The sequence below is a fragment of the Leptopilina boulardi genome, unplaced genomic scaffold, assembly GCF_019393585.1.
Source record: "Leptopilina boulardi isolate dan_hultmark-lab unplaced genomic scaffold, ZJU_Lbou_2.1 LbouV2_278, whole genome shotgun sequence".
NCBI classification, from domain to species: domain Eukaryota; kingdom Metazoa; phylum Arthropoda; class Insecta; order Hymenoptera; family Figitidae; genus Leptopilina; species Leptopilina boulardi.
In genome coordinates, this window is record NW_026137838.1 from 6298865 (window position 1) to 6322014 (window position 23150).

At 23.3% G+C, this 23150-nt stretch overlaps 1 protein-coding gene across 1 annotated transcript in view; it reads right to left on the minus strand.

Moving 5' to 3' along the window:
- The window catches only part of LOC127281810 (M-phase inducer phosphatase), a 110689-nt gene extending 88239 nt beyond the window's left edge, over positions 1–22450 (minus strand). Inside the window, exons 1-2 of the mRNA XM_051305723.1 lie at positions 22296–22450; positions 19038–19575 (exon numbers count right to left, since the gene is read on the minus strand). Coding sequence (XP_051161680.1) covers positions 19038–19236 — 199 coding nt within the window. The 5' untranslated portion in view covers positions 19237–19575; positions 22296–22450. The remainder of the gene's footprint in view (positions 1–19037; positions 19576–22295) is intronic.
- Positions 22451–23150: the final 700 nt, after the last annotated feature.

Sequence of the window (23150 nt, forward strand, 5' to 3'; positions counted from 1 at the left end):
GCACTGAGAGACAACATTAGTTAGAATTAGTAATAATATAATTATTTTTAGTTACAATTATTAATAATATTATAATTTTTTTTAGTTACAATTACTAATGATATTATAATCATTTTTAGTTAATAAAAAACCGCTGCTAATTTATTAAATAGAATTACCATTTTTATTAGTTAATTTAACTATTTTATGCCTAAATTAGTTCCCCTACTAACTAAATAGCAAGAGTAACTAAATTAGTAACTAATAAAAATGAGCAAAAATCTATTTACTAACTAAATTGAAAGCCAACTATTTCTTTTAAAGTAAATAAAAAAATTGCCTACAATTAACTAAAATTAGAACCAATTAACTAAATTAGTAACTACATTGAGAAAAAATTTATTTGATTCGAATAATTAATTATTTGACTATTATGAAATAAATATTTATTTGTCTCAAATAATAATTATTTCAGTCAATTAAATCATATTTGTTGCAAATACAGAAATTATTGATTCAAATACAGTTTATTTAATTCAATTATTGTCAAAAATTATTTAATTTTAAAAAGTTATTTGGTCCAAGTAATAGTAATAATAAATTTTTTTATTTGATTTAAATAAAAAAATTTCATTTATGACAAATAAAATTTTTATTTACGCCAAAAAATTACTGAATAGTATCAAAAAAAAAAAAAAAAAAATGAATAAAACGAACTTTAAAAAAAAATAGTTTTTCTAAATTCTCGAGTACAAATTTTAACTGCAAAAAAAAATCTTTCAGCTTTCTTATCTTTTTATATAAGGGGGTATGGGGCATAATTTAAAAGTAATATACGCATAAGAAAAGAAATGGAAGAAATGTTAGAACTACACAATACGAAAAAAAAAAAAAGAAAAAAAAACTTTCTAAATCATTTTGACTATTCAAAATAACTCAAACCGTCTGCACTGGTATTTCATGAAGAAGAAAAAAAATTGCGCCACCATGTGTCCAGTCCGAAAAAAAATCAATGTAATTTTTTTTTTTTTTCATTTCATTCAATCATTTGAAAAGATGGACTAAGAAAAGGAAGACATATCTTCTTTTAATTTCTACCACATTTGAAATTTTTTCAAAATTATTATTCGTTTTAGCACTATAAAATTATTATATTCCCATTAAAAAATATTATTATTTCTATTAAAAAACATTATTATTATTATTTCTATTAGAAAATATTATTGTTATTATTATTAAATAATAATAAATTATTGCACTTCTCTCTAAATCTGAATTAGTAAAAAAGTTTACTAATTTGAATTAATGACTCACTTTTTGCTTCTCAATTAGTAAAATTTTACTAATTATTAGTAACTTTAATTAACAATTAGTAAAATTTAACTAATTATAAAGCAAAAAGTAAGTCACTAATTTAAATTAGTAAACATTTTTACTAATTCAGATTTAGAGAGTTGCTGCAAAATTCGCTTGTCAAGTCACTGAAATATTCCGGCAATATAAGACAATAAAAAAAAACGAAATATATAATTCGATGTATGACAATTTTTATAATTATTATTATTCCACTTTTTTTTTTTGAAAATAGAGCACGTGGGTGACGATAGAAATAGAGTATATAAGACCGGTCTAACGGGCGCGTGCCACCGTTACGAACAGCAAATGTGACCCCCTCTTCTCATATACATGTTTACCCTGTTAATGGTTTCGTGTTAGTAACCCTCACGCAGCTAAAATCAACCCCTAGATTGTTCATCTATCCGTATGCATGTGAGTGCATGTCCTCTATATATATATATATATATACATATATATACACTAAAGCAGGCAATGATGCTGAATGATCCGACTATTAATTTCACACGCTTATATACAAACTCATACTACAGTAAGGGTCCTGGGGGAGGATGGTAGAGAGGGGAGGGGGGGGCTGTTTTTTCAAAGTCACAATTTTTTCTAATCGATCTAGATTTAATACGATTAAACCACCAATATAAAAAAAAGTACAATAAATTTACCCTAAAGTACAACAATAATTATATTGACAGTATAGCCTAAATGGAAATTCAATTTTATACTATTTTTTTAAAACGCTAATTATTCATAATAATTAATTTAATTATTTTTATTTATAACAAAAAATAAATAAATAAAAATTTGTATTTGGCACAGGGTTTTTCTGCGTTCAATTATATACTATTTTTTGTCTGTTAATTAATAATTAATAATTAATAATTAATAATTAGGTAATTAATAATTAATAATTAATTATAATATAGTAATTATTAATAATAATTAATTTAATTATTTTTATTTATAACAAAAAATAAATAAATAAAAATTTGTATTCGGCACAGGGTTTTTCTGCGTTCAATTATATACTATTTTTTGTCTGTTAATTAATATTTAATAATTAGGTAATTATTAATAATTAGGTAATTAATAATTAATAATTAATAATAATTTAGTAATTCTTAATAATAATTAATTTAATTATTTTATTTTTATCTTCAACAAAAAATAAAATTTCCCCCTCCTCTCAGTTATATAGTCAAATTAATCAATTTAAACCAAATCTTTGTAAATCAATTAAAAAGAAAATTAATTATTCAGAAATTCTTTTTAATTGATTTACAAAAATTTGTTTTAAATGGATTAATTCAACTATATTTAACTGAGAGTAGGGGGCAATTTAAATTTTTTGTTATAAATAAAAATAAAATAATTAAATTAATTATTATTAAATTACTATTATAATAATAATTAAATTTCTATTATAATAATAAATAAATTACTATTAGGAACTAATAATTAATAAATTATTATTATTTACTATTAATAAATATATCCAAGAAAATAGAACAAAATTTAAAAAAAAAAAAACCTTTACTAACTAGTTTTGAATAAATTCCTTATTAAAAAAATAAATGCTTGTCTAATTAATGAATTAATAACACACATATGAAATAAACCTTATCAAGATAGACATGTATCGACTTCCGGAAGTCGCGCAGGTAGAAAAAGAATATAACGCCCCGCACATAATAGTTAGGGAGAGTATATTCTCCTCTATGATAAAAATTGACAGTAAGCGCAGTGGTAGTGGCGGAGGCGGCGTTTCGCTCCAAGTAGCGTTGGTAATGACCGAGGTAACGATCAAGGGCTTATATATATTAAACTAGGGTAAAAAAAAGGAAGACGAAGGGAAACCGTGTGTGCCATGTGTTACAATTTTGTACAAAACGTGAATATGTACAGGTGCAACCTACCCCACCGTGACCGAGTGACCGGACAACATTGCACTAATTTTATTCATACGAAAGAAAAAGGGAAACGAGTGTATATATATATATATAAGTAAGGCCCTTGTCTTATAAGATCGTGAATTGATCTATGATAAAAAAAAGAAGATATTTCCATTTTTATTTCCTGGGGAAATAAACAAGAAAAGCGAGAACCTCTAATTGGGGGCCTTCCTAGTTAAATTTCATTATGGGCATGTGTAAATAAAAAAAAATTATTTTTTATGCTCATCATTTTGTTAAATAAAAGTTTCATTAATTTAAAATATTACTACACGCAAAAATATATTCACCTGGAACAGCTATAAGTTTCTCTGGAATAGCGATATATTTTTCTAGAATAGTGAAAAACTTACGCTGTTTTAGTAAAACATATCCCTCTGCCAGTGAAACTTATATCGCTGTTCCAGGTAAAGATTTTTTTTACGTGTAATATTAATAATAAAATATTACTATTGCACTGAAAAAAAATTTATTTGATTCAAATAATCGCTTGACTATTACCAAATAAATATTTACTTGAACCAAATAATTATTTATTTGAATTGAATAAATTGTATTTGGACCAATAATTTATGTATTAGAAACAAAAATACCATTTAATTATAACTTAAAAAAAAAAAATTTTTTTATGCTCAACATTTTGTTATGGTTAAATAAAAGTTTCGTTAATTTAAAATATTACTACACGCAAAAATATATTCGCCTGGAACAGCTATAAGTTTCTCTGGAATAGCGATATATTTCTCTAGAATAGTGAAAAACTTTTGCTGTTTTAGTGAAACATATCGCTCTGCCAGTGAAACTTATATCGCTGTTCCAGGTAAAGATTTTTTTTACGTGTAATATTAATAATAAAATATTGCTATTGCACTGAAAAAAGAATTTGATTCAAATAATCGCTTGACTATTATCAAATAAATATTTACTTGAACCAAATAATTATTTATTTGAATTGAATAAATTTGGACCAATTTTTATTTGGATAATTTGGATAATTTATTTGGACCAATAATTTCTGTATTAAAAACAAAAATACCATTTAATTATAACTTAAAGAAAATTTATTATATCAAATATTTATTTGATAATCAAGTAATTATTTGAATCCGTTATTGAATCAAATAAATTTTTTTCCAATGTGTTAATATTCCGAAACAATATGGTAATTAAAAAAAATGCTAATTTTGATAAAAAAAAACAAAATAATTATTACAAAATCTGAATAGCTAAAAATAAAAAAAAATTTAAATATTATAATTATAATTTCTAATGAATTTACAATATATACTTTGCATAAAAAAAAAATTGAACGTTTCTATTGGAAATAAATTATTATAATTATTTGTAACTGTGGTCAGTTTTATGGTTTTTTCTGTCTCGTCTCTAGACTGTGAAATTAACACAAACTAAATGACGAGTAAAACCGCAACTTTAAAGTGTCCCATCTGCCTTATCCCCTGCAATTATGTATAGCTTGCGGCTGATTTCAGAGGATAGGGAATCCCTCTCTCTCTCATGATATTCACCATGTGCAGACTCCCATGAAGATGCAACGGTCTCTGCATCAACTCTCGCATGGGGGTTTCATTCAAGTCAATTATTTCAAAAAAAAAAAATACACTCTTTCTGCTATATCCCATTTTATCTCCAATTTTAATTTTTAATTACACTTTTTTTCCATCGTAATCGATTTTTTATTCTACAACCATATTCTATTTGTAAATATTTTTATTAGTATTATATATAATCCAGATTTTGGATTAACAAAATTTTTTTGGGGGAACTTTTGAAAAAGAATAAGTTTATAAAAATAATTGAATGAGTATGAAATTTTGAAAACACCCTTCGGGAGAAAAAAAAGTAACGTCTGTTACACTTTCTGAACTAACGAGCTATTCATGATTACCTTCTGTTTGCCGAGTGTGCATTGTATAGAAGACACAACATTTGTAATGATGTTTTAAAGCGAACTATTATTATAAAAAGTAATAAAAAATACTTTTTGATTTATGTTTCTGAAATGTAATATTTATATATTGTATAAAACAATAAAAATAAAAATAGATAAATAAAATAGTGATAATATAATAAATTAAGAAATCCTCCCGCTATCAAAAAATGAATATATATATACAAACTATATATATAAAATAACGAAATATCAGCGGAAAAAATTTCAAGTTTTTGTACCGGTTTTTGTACTCAAGTGCAGATCACACCCACACAATAATTTCTAATTGTTTTTGCAATAACGAGATAAAGGTCTTTATAAGAAATTTTTTTTTTTCTCTTTCAAATGAAAATCACCTGGTGCAATATCACGCTATACGTCATCTGTTCATAATATATGCATATGTGAAACAAACACCACTTAATATTTCTTTCAAAGGATATAAAATTGTCACAAAATTATATACCAGGAAACCATTAAAGAGATGAAATTATAATAATCGTATAATGAATAAATTAATAGTACCTGAGTTTGTCTCAATAATTAAGAAATTAATACCTATATTAAGTTATTTATAAACTTAATTATCCTACATATATATTCAGGAAGAAATTAGCTCTCAAAAGAATCAATCAAAAATTAAATCAATATTAAAGAAATTAATAATTAATAATTAATAATTAATAATTAAAAAATACAATACAGAAACAAACCACTGTTGAAAACAACTTTAGTAATTGTTCAAACATATTCAAAATTATTCAAATTGTTCTCTAAATCTGAATTAGCAGTTTTTTTTTGACTAATTCAACACTGCTAATTCGTTTACTAAATATATTAGTAACCGCTTTGACTATTTTTTAGTAAAAAAATAATTGTTAGTAAAAAAAACTAATAATTAATTTAATAAGATTTGCTATAATAAACCTAATTTATTTAATTTTAATTAAAATTAAAATTAGTACACTAAAAAAATTAATTTTATTCAAATTATCGGTTAACATATATATTAACAAATATTAACTAATTTTTACTAATTCTTCCTAATTCCTACTAATTGCAACTAATTCTAATTTTATAAACAAATTCATTAATTGATAATAATAAATAATTATTATTTTACTCATTTAATTTTATTTTATATTAACTATAATAATTTTGACAGATTCAAAGTTATTCAAACTAATTCTTACTAATTTGTACTAATTGCTACTAATTGCTACTAATTGCTACTAATTACTACTAATTACTACTAATTACTACTAATTGCTACTAATTGCTACTAATTGCTACTAATTGCCACTAATTGCTACTAATTGCTACTAATTGAAACTAATTCCAACTAATTTTATAAATAAATCCATTAGTTACTAATAATATTAAATAATTATTTGTCATAAACAAAATTTTTATTTAAATCAAATAAAATTTATTTGCAATAAATATATTTGTTTCTAAGACAAATAAATTTTTTCACTCGATGCAACAACAGTGCAAACAAATTATTCAAAAACCAAATTCATTATTAAATTATTATAAAATAAATATTTATTTCTATTAAATAATTATTATTTAATTAAATGATAATTATTTCAATTAAATAGTATTTGTTTCAAATACAAAAATTATTGGTTCATAGATAGAATTTATTTAATACAAATAAAAAATATTCGATTCAAGTAAATATATTTATTTGATAATAGTAATGATTATTTGAAACAAATAAATTTGTTTGTCAGTGTAACTAATTCATTTAGTATAAGGCTAATAGAAATTAGTAAAAAAAAATTCATTTAGTAAAGTTTCCTACTAAAAATTAGTTATCCATTTTTTTTGTACTAAAAACTAGTCAAAGTAGTTACTAATTCATTAAATAAATAAATCAGCGAAATAGTAAAAAAAAACAACTAATTAAAATTTAGAGTAGCAAAAAAAAATTATAAAAATTTACTTCTAAATCTGCATCATCATATTTTATCTAAAATAAACCACAGATATTGCACTTTGAACATTATATACAAAGAAGTCAATTTTAATTCAAAGATCCCTTTTCTTTTTCTTCTATTGCATCGAGTGGAACACCGGCTCGCACAAGTGCGAGAGGTAAAAGAACTATACAACTGTGTGTGCGAGTCAAAGCGGCGAGCACGTTGACAACATATTGTCGCGTAAGCACCGGTGAAAATTATATACTTAGTTCTTAAAAAAAAAAAAAAAGAAAAGAAAAGAATTCGAGAGAGCTCGTCAGAAAACTGGGGTCACACGTCACGAAGTCTTGAGGAGTGAAAAAAAATAAAATACATAAAACTATATAGAGAGGTATGCTTTTGGCTATATATATATTTATAGCAGGATCAAGAGCTATTAAAGAGGTCTTGAAATGAAAGAAAACGATATTATATGTATAAGAAAAAGAAAAGAATGGCAAACTGTTATTTTCAAGAGTCGACAACCTTCTTCATTGTAATTGAAATCGATTCAATTATTGATCTCGAAACAAGAACAATTAAAATCATGTTCTATAAATTCAGAACAATTTTTTCCTATTTTTTTCAAATTTTATTATCACAAAATAAATACTTTTATTTTTAAATACAATAGTAGTTAAAAAAAAATTTCTACCGAAAAAAATTTTCATTAGGAAAAAAATTTTTACCTGGAACAACGATAAGTTTCTCTCGAACAGCGAATATATTTCTCTAGAATAGCGAAAACTTTCACTGTTTTAGAGAAACATATCGTTGTTCTAGGTGAAGATCTTTTTGCTGCGTGATAATTTAAAGAAAAACATAAAATAAACATGATTTTTGCAGGGAAAAAAAATATTTATCTAAAATAGCGATATGTTTCTCTAAAATAGCAAAAACTTTCTCTGTTTTAGTGAAACATTTTGCTGTTCCAATGAAACTTTTCCCCAAAGGTGAAAGGTTTCAGTCAAAGATTTTTTTTTCAATTTTCGACTGAAACCTTTCACCTTTGGGGAATATAATAATTTCATTGGAACAGTGAAATATTTCACTAAAACAGAGAAAGTTTTTGCTATTCTAGAGAAACATATCGCTATTTCAGATAAATATTTTTTTTCCCTGCAAAAATAATGTTTATTTTATGTTTTTTTTTAAATTATCACGCAGTAAAAAAAATCTTCACCTATAACAACGATAGGTTTCACTAAAACAATGAAAGTTTTTGCTATTCTAGAGAAATATATTCGCTGTTCGAGAGAAACTTATCGTTGTTCCAGGTAAAGATTTTTTTCATCCAAGGGTGAAAGGTTTCAGTCGAAGATTTTTTTTTTTCAATTTTCGACTGAAACCTTTCACCTTCGGGGAAAATAATAGTTTCATTGAAACAGCGAAATATTTCACTAAAACAGAGAAAATTTTTGCTATTCTAGAGAAATACATCGCTGTTTCAGATAAATATTTTTTTCCCTGTATTAGTTTATTTTTCAAAAATCTTTTCTAATTTTGTTATAAAAAAAATATTGCTTATATATATATAAATCGGAAAAAAAATTTTTTTGGTCATTGAACTCAACGCATTTTAGTGATTCGTTCATATATACATATATTTCTAGTCGCGTGAACAAACCAGGGGGTTGGTTAGGATGGTTGGTTGGTCTCGGTTCTTATATAGCGCGCAAGTATATACGAGGGGCGAGTCGCAGCCGGCACGCGCCTAACGAATTTTTCAAGCAACGGATATCCGAGAAACTTTACAGCCTCTTTAACAAGCTTCCTTAGGATTTAAAAAGTGTTGAAGATGAAATTTAAATGAGCAAAGCAGAAAAAAAAGAGAAAAGGGACCGTATAAACAGAAAATGAACTATTGACTATATGAATTCAACAAAAAAAATTCATCCCTTAGTATATAATAAATTCATTTTCAAATTTGACTATATGTATTTCAAAAGAATCTATTAATTTTCAATATACCAATTAGTAATCAACAATTCAAAAATATTTTGTTTCATGACAACTAAAACTTTTTTCCTATATATAATAAAAAATTTTAACTATTCTCTATTCTTGAATTAAAAAAAGAATTGTTTTCTAGAAAATAAAAATAGAAATAAAAAATAGAAATAGAAAAGAAAAAAAAGATTTTTCTTATTTTTTTTTTGATAAAAAAAGAGAGTTCATTGTCCCGGGAAGACTGAATCGATAAAAAGTATATACTCGTTTTCGAAAGGATAACAAAAAAGAAAGAAAAAAAAAAAAGTTGATTAGAAATTCGGTTTGCGACCGTTAAGGTTGCGAAAGTGCATCACGACCTGCCTTACCGGCCCTACAGGATATGTTAATGATTCCAGACCCGGGGACCCTGAGTCCCAAAAAGTATATTCGATCCCTTTACCCCTTGTGTTACCTTATTCTTCAAAACCCCCCCCCCACCCCTTCCTTCTGTCTTCTTCAAAAAATTCGTCTGTATACCGATAGACATTTAAAATTTAAATCCCCACAAGCAGAAAGCCAGTGTCAAGAACTTTTAGGACAATTTGTAATTATTGTATATTCCAAAATGGGACAGCTATATATAAATATATAATTTTTTTCAAAATATTTCAAATAATAAATTTTGAAAATAAATAAATTTCACTATTTTCTATTATAATATTGTTAATTTTTTTTATTATTTTACTTATTTCATTTTATTTCATTTTGACTAATTTTGACTGATTCTGTTTCAAACTAATTTTAACTAATTTTTACTAATTCTACATAATTTCTACTAATTGCAACTAATTGTAACTAATTTTATAAATAAATTCATTAATTGCTAATAATATTAAATTATTATTATTTTACGCATTTCAGTTTATTTCATTCCAACTAATATTTGGCAGATTCTAACTTATTTAAACTTATTTTAAGTAATTTTTACTAATCCTTACTAATTCCTACTAATTGCAACTAATTCTAAATAATTTTATAAATAAATTCATTAATTATAAATAATATTAAATAATCCTTCGTTTACTCATTTAATTTTATTTCATATTAACTAATCTAGACTAATTTTTACTAATTCTTACTAATTCCTACTAATTGTAACTAATTCTAAATAATTTTATAAATAAATTCATTAATTATAAATAATATTAAATAATTCTTCGTTTACTCATTTAATTTTATTTCATATTAACTAATCTTAACTAATTTTTACTAATTCTTACTAATTCTTACTAATTCTTACTAATTTTTACTAATTCCTACTAATTACAACTAATTCGAACTAATTTTATAAATAAATTTATTAAATATTAATCAAATTAAATAATTCTTATTTTACTCATTTAATTTTATTTCATATTAACTAATCTTAACTAATTTTTACTAATTCTTACTAATTTCTACTAATTACAACTAATTCGAACTAATTTTATAAATAAATTTATTAAATACTAATAATATTAAATAATTGTTATTTTACTCATTTAATTTTATTTCATATCAATAACTTTAACTAATTTTAATTAATTTTTACTAATCCTTACTAATTCCTACTAATTGCAACTAATTCTAAATAAATTCATTAATTATAAATAATATTAAATAATCCTTCGATAACTCATTTCATTTTATTTCATATTAACTAATCTTAACTAATTTTTACTAATTTTTACTAATTCTTACTAATTCTTACTAATTCCTACTAATTACAACTGATTCCTACTAATTACAACTAATTCGAACTAATTTTATAAATAAATTTATTAAATACTAATAATATTAAATAATTCTTATTTTACTCATTTAATTTTATTTCATATTAACTAATCTTAACTAATTCTTACTAATTCCTACTAATTCCTACTAATTACAACTAATTCAAACTAATTTTATAAATAAATTTATTAAATACTAATAATATTAAATAATTGTTATTTTACTCATTTAATTTTATTCCATATCAATAACTTTAACTAATTTTAATTAATTTTTACTAATTCTGACTAATTCCTAGTAATTGGAACTAATTCTACCTAATTTTATAAATAAATCCATTAATTGATAATAATAAGTAATTATTATTTTACTCATTTAATTTTATTTTATATTAATTACTTTTGACAGATTCTAATTTATTCAAACAAATTCTTACTAATTACTACTAATTCTAACTAATTGATACCAATTGCAAATAATTCCAACTAATTTTATAAATAAATTCATTATAATTCTTTGAAATTTATTTATGTTTCATATAATCGGAAATAAAGTATATATTTTTCGAAACTAATATCAAAGAATACTCTTATTTTCAAACAAAAAATAATAATAAAGAAAAAAACTAGAAAATTTGGCAAATTTCAAAAAAAAAAAAGTAAGGCGAGACAAATTGATGCGGCGAGTCCGCGACCAAAAAAAAAGGGGAGGTAAATTTCGAATAAACTATAACGGAGCATGATTCGTGGTCAGTGTCATTGCACGCGTCTGTCTGCTCTAGCCACTGAGAAAGTTGCTTATAAATAATTATAAGGCTCGTGCCAGTTGCGAGCCATGGGGGGGAATGGGGGTGCAAATAAAGCTTGACGCGAGACGAACCCTTTGAAAAAAAAAATAATAATAATAAAATAAAACTTGGTTACACCGTTCACTTTCTCAACTCCCTGGGAGAGAGACAAGTTTTATATCTTCAGACGAACATTATAAAATGTATATATACGTACTCTTACGGGGGCCTATTATATATATTATATAAATTTTCAAAGAAAACGAGTCCTAAGAAGACGTATATACACAGTAAAATAATATAACTGGCAAGGTGGTACCGCGTTGTTGAATATAAAAAATAACGCACCCTTCAAAATCGGACCAAAATTTTTATATACATATATATTTTTATATCTTCATAAAATTTATTTTTTTACTTCTGTCGTATTTCATTTGGAGTTATATGAATAATATTATGAAGTGCGTAAATTATAACTTTTGTCATTTTATCACTATTTTTTATAGAGAGTATATAGTTTCAAAATTCGAGTCGATAAATTTTTCTCCCCATTTATTTGGAGAAATAAAATTTTTATAAAGTTAAAATTCCATGTTTTAGAAATTTATACAATTTATAATTCGAACAAATATACAAAAAACGAAGAAATGAAAATTCAATCAAATATAGAAATTTTGTGAATGTTCGCTTAAAATAACCGAACTTTTAATTTTATCCGAACTAATTTTAATAATTAAAATAATATTAAAAATTAAATAAAGGGGAAATTTAGTCTAATAATAATTCGAACAAATGAAAATTCCTAAGAAAATTTCTGTCTAATGAAATTCGAACAAATTATAAAATTCGGCTAAAAGAAAATTCTATCAAAAGCTTAAACTTCGATCAAACAGAAATTTTGTGAATATTCGATTATTTGTAAATTCTGTATTATAAAAAATGAAATACAAAAAAAATTCTGTGAAATAATAATTCGAACAAATAAAAATTTGGCTAAAAGAAAATTCAGAGGAAAATTGTATACCTAATGAAATTCGAACAAATTAAAATTCTGCTAAAGAAAATTCTATCAAATAAGAATTCGATTGTGTTAAATAATAATTCGAACAATTTGGCTAAAAAAAAATTCCGAGGAAAATTCTATCCAACAAAATTCGAACAAATTATAATTCGGCTAAAAGAAAATTCTATATCAAATACGGAAAATTCGATCAAGCAAATTTTGTGAATATATTCGGTTATTTATAAATTCTGTAATACAAAAAATTTAATTTTTGAGAAATTCCCGTCAAATAATAATTCGAACACAATTTAGCTAAAAGAAAATTCTATCAAAAGCTTAAACTTCGATCAAACAGAAATTTTGTGAATATTCGATTATTTGTAAATTCTGTATTATAAAAAATGAAATACAAAAAAAATTCTGTGAAATAATAATTCGAACAAATAAAAATTTGGCTAAAAGAAAATTCAGAGGAAAATTGTATACCTAATGAAATTCGAACAAATTAAAATTCTGCTAAAGAAAATTCTATCAAATAAGAATTCGATTGTGTTAAATAATAATTCGAACAATTTGTTTAAAAAAAATTCCAAAGAAAATTCTATCTAACAAAATTCGAACAAATTAAAATTCGGCTAAAAGAAAATTCTATATCAAATACGGAAAATTCGATTAAGCAAATTTTGTGAATACATATACATATTCGGTTATTTATAAATTCTGTAATACAAAAATTTAATTTTTGAGAAATTCCCGTCAAATAATAATTCCATCAAATGAAAATTTGTCTAAAAGAAAAAATTCCCGGGAAAATTCTATATCTAATTCAAACAAATAAAAATTCAAAAGAAAATTCCATCTAATAAAATTCTATCGAAAATTCTAAAATTTAAATACCCTATTCATTCATTTCAAATGCGTACAACAAAAGAAACGAAGGAAAATTTTGTATATATATGAAAAATGAAAAACGAAGTGACTTGATTATTTTTCGTTCCCCCTACTCTTCGTGTGTTATAATATGTGTGTCCCCCGTCGTTCTAACGGCGCGTAAACAGGTGAATTTGACATAAGGGCACACGAGGCATTTCCACCTTGCACACAGTTCACTTTAATCGCGACTGTGTATATTTTCCGTTGAACGCATGCAGCGGCACGAGCTAAGTCGTCGAGGCGAGACATTAGGCCCTTCTTCTCTATACAATATTATACTACATCGAGGAAATTATACAGAAATAAATGTGTGCACGAGGTAAAAAAAAAAAAAAAAAAAAAATAACCTCCTGTTACGATAATATGAATACAGGTCGTTATCTTATTCTTATAATACGACTCTATAATAAACGGTTATAAAAAATTTTCATTTCATGAAAATGGAAAAAAAGAATAAAAACCCCTTTTTTTTGAAGTCCCGTATATAAATAAATAATTTCTATTATATCCAAAAAGAGAGAAAAAAGTTTTTTTTAAAGAAACTAGAAAAATTTTCCATGATTTCAATTTTGGAAAATTTTCAAAAATTAATTTAAAAAAATAGGTTTTTTAAATTCGACTCAGAGAAACAATCGAAAAAGCGAAAAAAAAATTCATTTTCGAAAATTGGAAAAATAGGAAAAAATAATTTTCTGCTTGTCATTTACTATCAGGACATTGCACTTTCATTTGTGTACACAGAAATAAAAATGTTTAGTAGTTTGTGTGCTAGAGGGGAGTGTGTTTACCCCTCAGAAGTGCAACGTACTTTCGGGGCAATAGACGAGAACGACGACATATGTCACTTTTGATGATGACGGCTGGTTATAGGCGAGTTCTTGGCAACTTTTAGAAAATTTTCTAGAGATCCAAATGTTAAGATAAATAAATGAAATTCAAACAAAATATATTTAAGAAAATTCATAAAATAGCAGATGTCAAATTACTCCGCAACTTTGAAATTTCGAATTAATTAACCCAGCAAAAAAAAAATATTAATAAGCTTAATTTTATAATTAATCTTAATTTTAGTACCACAAAAAATTATATAAAATATTCAAATAAAATAATAATAATAATAAAAAATAAAAAAAATTAAATCTATTTGAAAATTCAAATAAAAAAATATGTTACAAGATTTCTTTTTATATATTGTGTGACAAAAAACAAAAAGAAATTTAAATTAAAATCGAAAATAATAAAAAAAAAAAACCCTGTATTAAGTTTCTGAAAAAGGTTCGCAAAATTAAAATAAAAAAAAAAAAAAAAACAATAGAAGAATTTTTTCTCCAACTCGGAACTGAAATACCGGAAGCGTGAGACATATTATAAAATATAAATATAGTCAATGTGATTTAACCTTTGCGCGAAAAAAAAAAAATACGAAAGAAAGTGGTAACTCGTTAAAGCAGGTATAATTTTTCACACACTGCTCTGGTTAAATTCACCTGGTGCACACACATACAATAATCACGGTATAAGAGAACCCCCAAAAACTTTATATATATATGTATATAACGGACCGAAACCGAACAGTAGGGACATTTAAAAGTTCAGATTTTTACCCGTCTCTTTAAATTCGAAGATGACGACCAAGACAGTTGGGGTATATATATATATATATATATATACCGGTGAAGAAAAGGGGCCAAGAGGGGAAACATTTAAAAACTAAGGCAAAAAGAAAGAAGCGGGGGGAGAGGGGGGAAGAAGAGTCGAGAGGCGGGACAAGATTCGCAAAAGAACTTGCTTTTCGATTTTTTCTTTTCTTTCTTTTTTTTTTTTAAATCCCTAGAGAGTTCTTTAAACTCTTTGCACATTCACTTTCTTTTGATAAAAATCTCACTCCTTATCGAATCGCGCACATTTATTATTATTATTATTATGAGAAAAAAAATTAATATTTCGAATCATTCTAGAAATAATTTTATATACTTTCAATTCAAGAAAATTTCCCACCGAAAATGTAAAAAAAAAAGAGGAAATCATTAGAAAAATTGAATTAGAGAAGTATAAATAGAAAAAAAAATTGGAGAGGAAATAAATCGAAAAGGGGGAAATAGAAAATATATCCACCTGTTTCCAAAATGTAAAGAATATTATAAAAAAAAAACCTTCGGAAATATGAAATTAATGAAGCAATTTATACAAGGGCTGTGAAAGTGTCAAGGGAAATAACGTTTCCAAATGGTGTGAAAAACTAACACCGGAAAAACGATATATTCTAAATTTAAAAACATAATTTTTTGTCTCTTCAAAAATAATAAAATTCATGCCTATTATTTTTACAGTTGTAGAATAAATTAATCATAAAGAATAATTTTTAAATTAAGAAAATTTTGTAAAAAAAAAAAATAAAATATTAAAAAAATTAAAAATATTTTGTATAAATAAATATTAATTAATAATAATAATAATAATAAGTAATTAATAAATATTCTTATTTTCAGAATATTATTAAAATTTTAATTTTTTTTTATTAATTTGTTATACAAATACACCGAAAAATAATTTGATTTAAATAATCGGTTGCTTTATTATCAAATAAATATTTATTTAATTATTATTTGTGTCAAGTAAATGGTATTTATTTCAAATACAGAAATTATTTGATTCAAGTAAATATTTATTTGATAATAGTCAAGTAACCGATTATTTGAATTAAATAAATTTTTTTTCAGTGTATGTAAGAAGAAATTGTATGAATTATTAATAATAATAATAATTAATAATAATATATAATTAATAATAATAATAATAATAATAATTTATTTATTATTAATTAATATTAATAATTAATTTATTATTATAATTATTTATTATTATTGTATAATATTCAGTAAATAGAAGGGAAAATTATATCTAAAACACTGAAATATTTCGATATTCCAGTTAAAATTATTCCTGTGAGGAACTAAAATTTTTGTCTTTTTAGAATATTTTTTTGATGACTAAAAAATTAATTTTGGACTTCAAAAAAAAAAACCATGAAAATTTGATATTGTCAATTTTTTCCTATAGTATACGAAATTGATCTTTTTTTTTTAAAAAAAAAAAAGCGTGCTAAAAACCTTTTTCTACCTAATAGCGAGTTTTTGCGAACAGCTGATTTCATAACGGTTTCAGACTCAAGTAAGAAAGGTAGGTCAGTGCCCCAGGAGGGCTCAACGCACCCTTATATATATACATATATGACTGAGAGCACGAGCCCCATAACTAATACACATTTCATTCTTTACAAATATACATGTCTGTGTGAGCCTCGAATACTTTCACGGGTCATACATTTTTCAAATAAAAAAAAAGAAGAGATTTTTTATATAAATTTTTTTTTTTAAACAAAAAAAAATTAATATAACGAATATTTATGGTCCATTATTCATAATAAGCGTATAATTTTAATATATAATCGTAATTTTATTATTTAAAAAAATAATATGTAATAATAATAACAATAAAAATATTAATAATGTCCCGTTTATAAATAAATAATAAATAAAAAAATTAGTAATGTCCAAAAATTATTATTTTTTTATAGAAAAAAATTATAAATTTAAAAAATTTAATTATTAAATTAATTTTTTTAATAAAAATATTTTTCAACATTTTTATTTAAAAAAAAAGGAATAAAAATATTTTCAACATATTTTTATTTAAAAAAAAGGAATAAAAATATTTTCAACATTTTTATAAAAAAAAAAAGGAATAAAAATATTTTCAACATATTTTTATTAAGAAAAATGTAATAATGCCTATAATTAATTTTCTACAGACTTTCAAAATTAGTTGTAAAATAAAATTGAATAATTATTTTTATATAAAAAATTAAACTCCTATTAGAATCCCCCCCTCTCTCTCGCAGACAGTAGAGAGATGAATATAATAGAAAAGAGGGAGCACCTAACGTAAGGGCAGGTGAACACCTGGTCCAACCCTGGCACGAGCTACGCGCAATTCAAATCCCAAGGGGTGCTCAAACCACTTCAGGCAAAAAATTGCTCATACATAATAAATTTGATTCGTGAAAAAATTATTGGGGTGTCGATTGATTGAATATATAATCACAAAAAGAAGAAAAAGAAGAAGAACAAGAACCCTTTCTTAAAACAAATTTTTCAAATGAATTTCAAGATTAATGCGCGCAATTAGTTTTCGTTGGTCACTATCATTAATTTTCAAACCCCTTTTTACTATTGTGTCTTCTCATTTTGTCCGCACATAAATTAATCGCAATTAATTTTCCTGCTATAAAAATGATGACAAACGCATTTTTATTATTTTTTTAGTATTTTTGTAAACAAAAAATTTACAACTTTGTTAATTAATTATAAAAATAAATAATTAATTTCTGAATAAATCTATGTGTAATTTAATTCCTAATAATAAATTAATAATTAATAATTAATAATATAATAATTTTATATATAATATATTTCATAAAATTAAATAAACTAGTATAAAAAAATATTTTAAATAATTAATTTGAAATACTAAAAAATAATCTCTTGATACTATTAATTTTGTTCAATATATTAAATAGTATAATTTCTTTTGGGATAAAATTTGAATATATTACCTAATAGAAAAAAAAAATTAAGAGCCGTTTTTTATAAATATATAAAACCACTTGAAATTTAATGTAAATCAATAAATTATGAATTTACCATGGAATAAAGAATGAGAATCGCTGAATTTTTAAGGCATGTGTGTATACATAAATAATCAAAAGCAGACGCCAGGGAAAGATTTCAAGATTCAAGGCCGGGGGAATCCCTCGGTTCACACCCCCGGACCCATCTCCCCACTATATATAGTGATGTTAACCCGTCCCAAATGGCGAGGCACGTTGGGGCCTCAAATTTTTAACTACTTTGACAAAAATTAATCTCATTTTTTTTTTATTGCTATTTTAAACTAATTTAAAAATTTTTAATTGCCATTATTTATTTTTTTTATAATTAATTAACAAATTGTTGAATAGAATATTTAGTGTTAAAAAATATATAAATTTGAATAAACATTTTTTAACCTAAATTTTTAAGTCTCATTATAATTATGGTTAAAATTTCCAAATGATAAAATTTTTTACTGTCATCTAAATTCTAACCGCTTTCAAAGAATATATATAAGATAACGGCAATATCGTTGCGAAACTCATTTTAATATAATATTATAATTGTAATCGTGACCCTGAAATTCCAAACGTTCGTGTGAACGAATTTTTCTATTTATTTAAAAAATTAATTTAACACTTATTCACATTTTAATTGCCATAAAAATTTGTCATAAATTTTTTTCAAAATAGTGTTTTTAATTTAATAAATTAAAATAATAAAACTATTTTTTTTCCAAATGTGCAAAAACTCACCCTTCAATTTTTCCGCACTCTTTCCATGACGTTTCTGTTGACTTTTTGGAGAATCATCCGATGACAATGTAGAATTATTCAAAGCACGCACAATATTTGTAATCGGAGAAAAAAATGCTACTGGAAAATTTGACTGCCTCACAGGAGGCTCATCGACTTCAATGATTTGTGGTAAAAATGATTTTGGTTGAATTGACATATTTCACGATTTAAAAATGAAAAATTTCTAAATACCAAACAAACTTCACGAAACTTAAAAATCACGCGTTACGCACGAAACAAAGAAATTTTAAAAAAAAATTTAAACTACTGAAAAACTAAAATAATTATAATTATTTTTTTCAATTAAATAATTAAGTACCAAATATTAATTAATAAGTGTTAATTATTAACCGTAATTTCCGTTTTTCAAACGACACTGAATTTAAATTTAAAAAAAAAAACTTCCAAACACTTCAAGAGGTTAAAATGTTTCATGAAACATTGATGAGAATTAAAATCAGGAGCACTGATTTGCTGTTCATCAGCATTGAGCAATCTGAAACAAAAATATTACAATTGTTTATAAAATATTTATATTATAACTTAAATTTGCTTAATAAACATAATTTAAATATTCTTTTTCAAAACAAATATTATAATAAATAATTAAATAATTATTATTCATAAAATAAATAATTTTTGTTATAAATAATATTGCAATGAGTTAATAAACAATAAATAAATATTATTATAAATAATCACATTAAAAAAATAAGTAAAAAATAATAAATATTTGCAATTAAAATCATATAAATTAATCCTGAGGCAAAAATTTTTACTTATCAATTTTAAATCACTCATACGAATCTTTTTTTTTTTTAATATATAACTCTTGGAATTATTAGTTGTAAATGATGAGAAATAAAATTGAAGAATGGCTATAAAACGAACTTTAAAAACCAGAGCGAACTAGAAGGAACGACTATACGATAAAGACTGACGAAATGGTTTATATTAAGTGGAATGTGGTACTGTGCGAATATTTGTGATAAGTATAAAGACTCACTAACCGTCATATGAATGGTCCTTGTATAAGAAGCTCATGTATAGAAAGAAAAAAAAAACAGAGAAAATAATGTACAGAATGATAACCGATTTTTTTTTCACTATTGCACACCTTTTACTTTTTCTTCATTCATATAAAAACTTCCTTCTCTCTTTAAATATATATATATAAGAGATAAATAAAACCAAATAAAATTCACTTTCATTCAAGTACAAGGTCAATTTTAAATTTAGTTTTTTTAAATTTAATTTATAGATAAAAAAAAATAATAATAATTAAAAATGATAATAATAATTTTATTATAATGCAATAATAATAATAGTTAAACTAAATAAATAAAAGTTAACATTTATTTATTTATAAATATTTAATGTTTTGCCTTATATTTCAAAGAACAAACAAATCTAAAAAAAAAATGTAAATAAGTCCGAAATTATTAGAACAATTAATATTTACCAATTCTTTAATTCACATATTCAAAATTAAACCTCCCACATTTAACGGTCAACAGCTAATATTGTGCACAGACTGCGTTATAATATATCTCCCCAGGAACGTCTCTAAAAATATTCTATCTTAAATTTGATTTTAATTTTAATTTATTTATTTAAGATAAAATTATTCAAAATTTGTAAATTTTTATAATTCTTTAATTTTAACTGTATTTCTACTATGAATTTTAATTTAATAATAATTGATTAAAAAATACTCCAAAATAGTTTTGTTTTTGTAAGAAAATAAATAAAAATTTGTTATTCATCAAAAAAATATTATGCTATCATCAATTATCAATTTTAATAATTATTATTAATAATTATTATTAATAAAATTATAACCAAAAAAAAAATTCGAAGTCATTTTAATTATTTTAAATAAATGTGAAAAGAATTGGAAATTTTATAGACTTTTTTTCATTTAATTTTTCAATTATTTATAAAAAAAAAAAAAAATTAACAACAGGGCCCTTAAATAATTGTTTCCTTGCCTATATATAAAAACGGTTTCATATACACAATTTTTTTTTCTCACTCTCATATTTCAGGAACGAACGGGTAATGTGACCCTAGATTACTCACTACAGTTGTTTTACTCGAAATTTGAGATTTTTGGGCAGTTACTACTAAATCAAATATATATTACAAATTTCGAACAGATGGCAATCGTTTCAAATAGATTTTTTTATTTTTAAATAAATTTCTATCTCAATTTCACAATAAACTATACTACATAAATGAAAATTTGTTTATAATTATTTTTTTTCTATTGTAATTGAAATACAATTTCAATATTGATAGCGAAATAAAAAAATTATAATAAAAAATCCAAAGCCAAAATACTTTTTAAAATAAACCCCTATGTAATTATGGTAAATACACTACTGATTAATTTTTAAATTGAAAAATTTCCCAGTTTTTAAAAAATCTTTTCGAACAATTTGCAGAAAATAATTTTAATTCAATTTTTCATTTCTAACCTCAATTATTATTAACTCTACAACATTTATTTTTTCCCCTAATTGAATAATAATTACAATTAGACAAAAAAAAACCTAATTAGAGATTTATAATTATCTCACGAAACTAAAACAATTAACCAAATTTTCTATTCATTTGAAAAATTTAGAAAGCAAAAAATCAATTCCGATTAATATAAAGGTATATAGATCATATTTCGTATTTTAATAAAACAAATAAAATTATATTTATTTCGCATATCATTAAAATTGAATTTTCTTTTAATATATTTCACTAAACAATCAACAACAATGAATCACACAATGACACTAATTAGTTAATTATCCCTGAATAACCAAATATTACCTGTATGTCACATTAGTCCTTTGGACACAAAATCAATTAAAATTTATGAATAGGTTAGAAATTCCTAAATTACAGATAATATTCTTCAATTTTGGAAATTTACCAACAAATAATGAATTATTTTCTTTTCCAAAATAAAAACTGAGAAAAACCCTAACCTTGGCCACGTGCATTGCAATGATTGATATCATTTATTCTCGAAAGAAAATCATTCATCTCGTAATAAAACGCAATTATATCTAAATCAATATTAAATTTCTCGATATTCTATTCTATCTGATAAAATAAATAAACTTTGAAATAATAATGAACTTTCCAGAAAAATAAAAATAGAATTTGATTGACGAAATTTGTTAAGAATATCAAAAGGGAAAATTTAATTATTCTTACCGATAGTATGAATAAATTAAGCAAGTCTCCTGTAGAAATCCAGGATGGTTTGTCAAAAGACTAAAATTTGTTTAATCATCACTGATAACAATAACTATCAAAAATCCAGCACCCTGCCGGTCAATGACTTATATATTGATTGTGGAAAAAATGCCCCCAAGCTAGACAATTAACCGCCAAAAATAAAAACAATGAACATCAGCGCCATCTATATCTCCATAAAGCGCGCGAAATTACTATTTAAATTCAAATATCCATAAAATTTAACTTTTTAGTATTAAAAAATAAAAATACACAAATTTTTTTAATACTTTAAGTAAGAAAAACCAAATAATGAAATTGATAATAATAAAATTAACAAAAATATAAATATAAATATAAATATAAATATAAATAAAATATAAATATTTTCATATAAAATATATGAAAATAAAAGGAAACAAAAATTATTCAGTGATAACGGAAAAATGAGAATTTATTTTATTTTTAATTAAAGAATTATTTTTGAATAAAAATAAGAAATTAATGACAATAAAAAATAATTGTTAAATTTTAGGTCATGTTTGCGCTACAAAAAGCGCAAAAATCTTTTAAAAATTCACTTAAAGAATATTTTTCAAAATACTAAAAGTGATTTAAATATTTTTTTAAATTGTCATTTTTGAAAAATATCGTCTTATCAATAAATAATTTATCACTAAATTTTACAAAAACTTTGTTATTATAAAAATTCTAATAGCAATTAAATTCTTTAAATAATATTCTCAAATTTCCCAAACACTAATTGCTGAAAATAAAAGAAAATTATTACCAACAATGAAAAAAAAACTCATCCATTGATATTTATCATTCAAT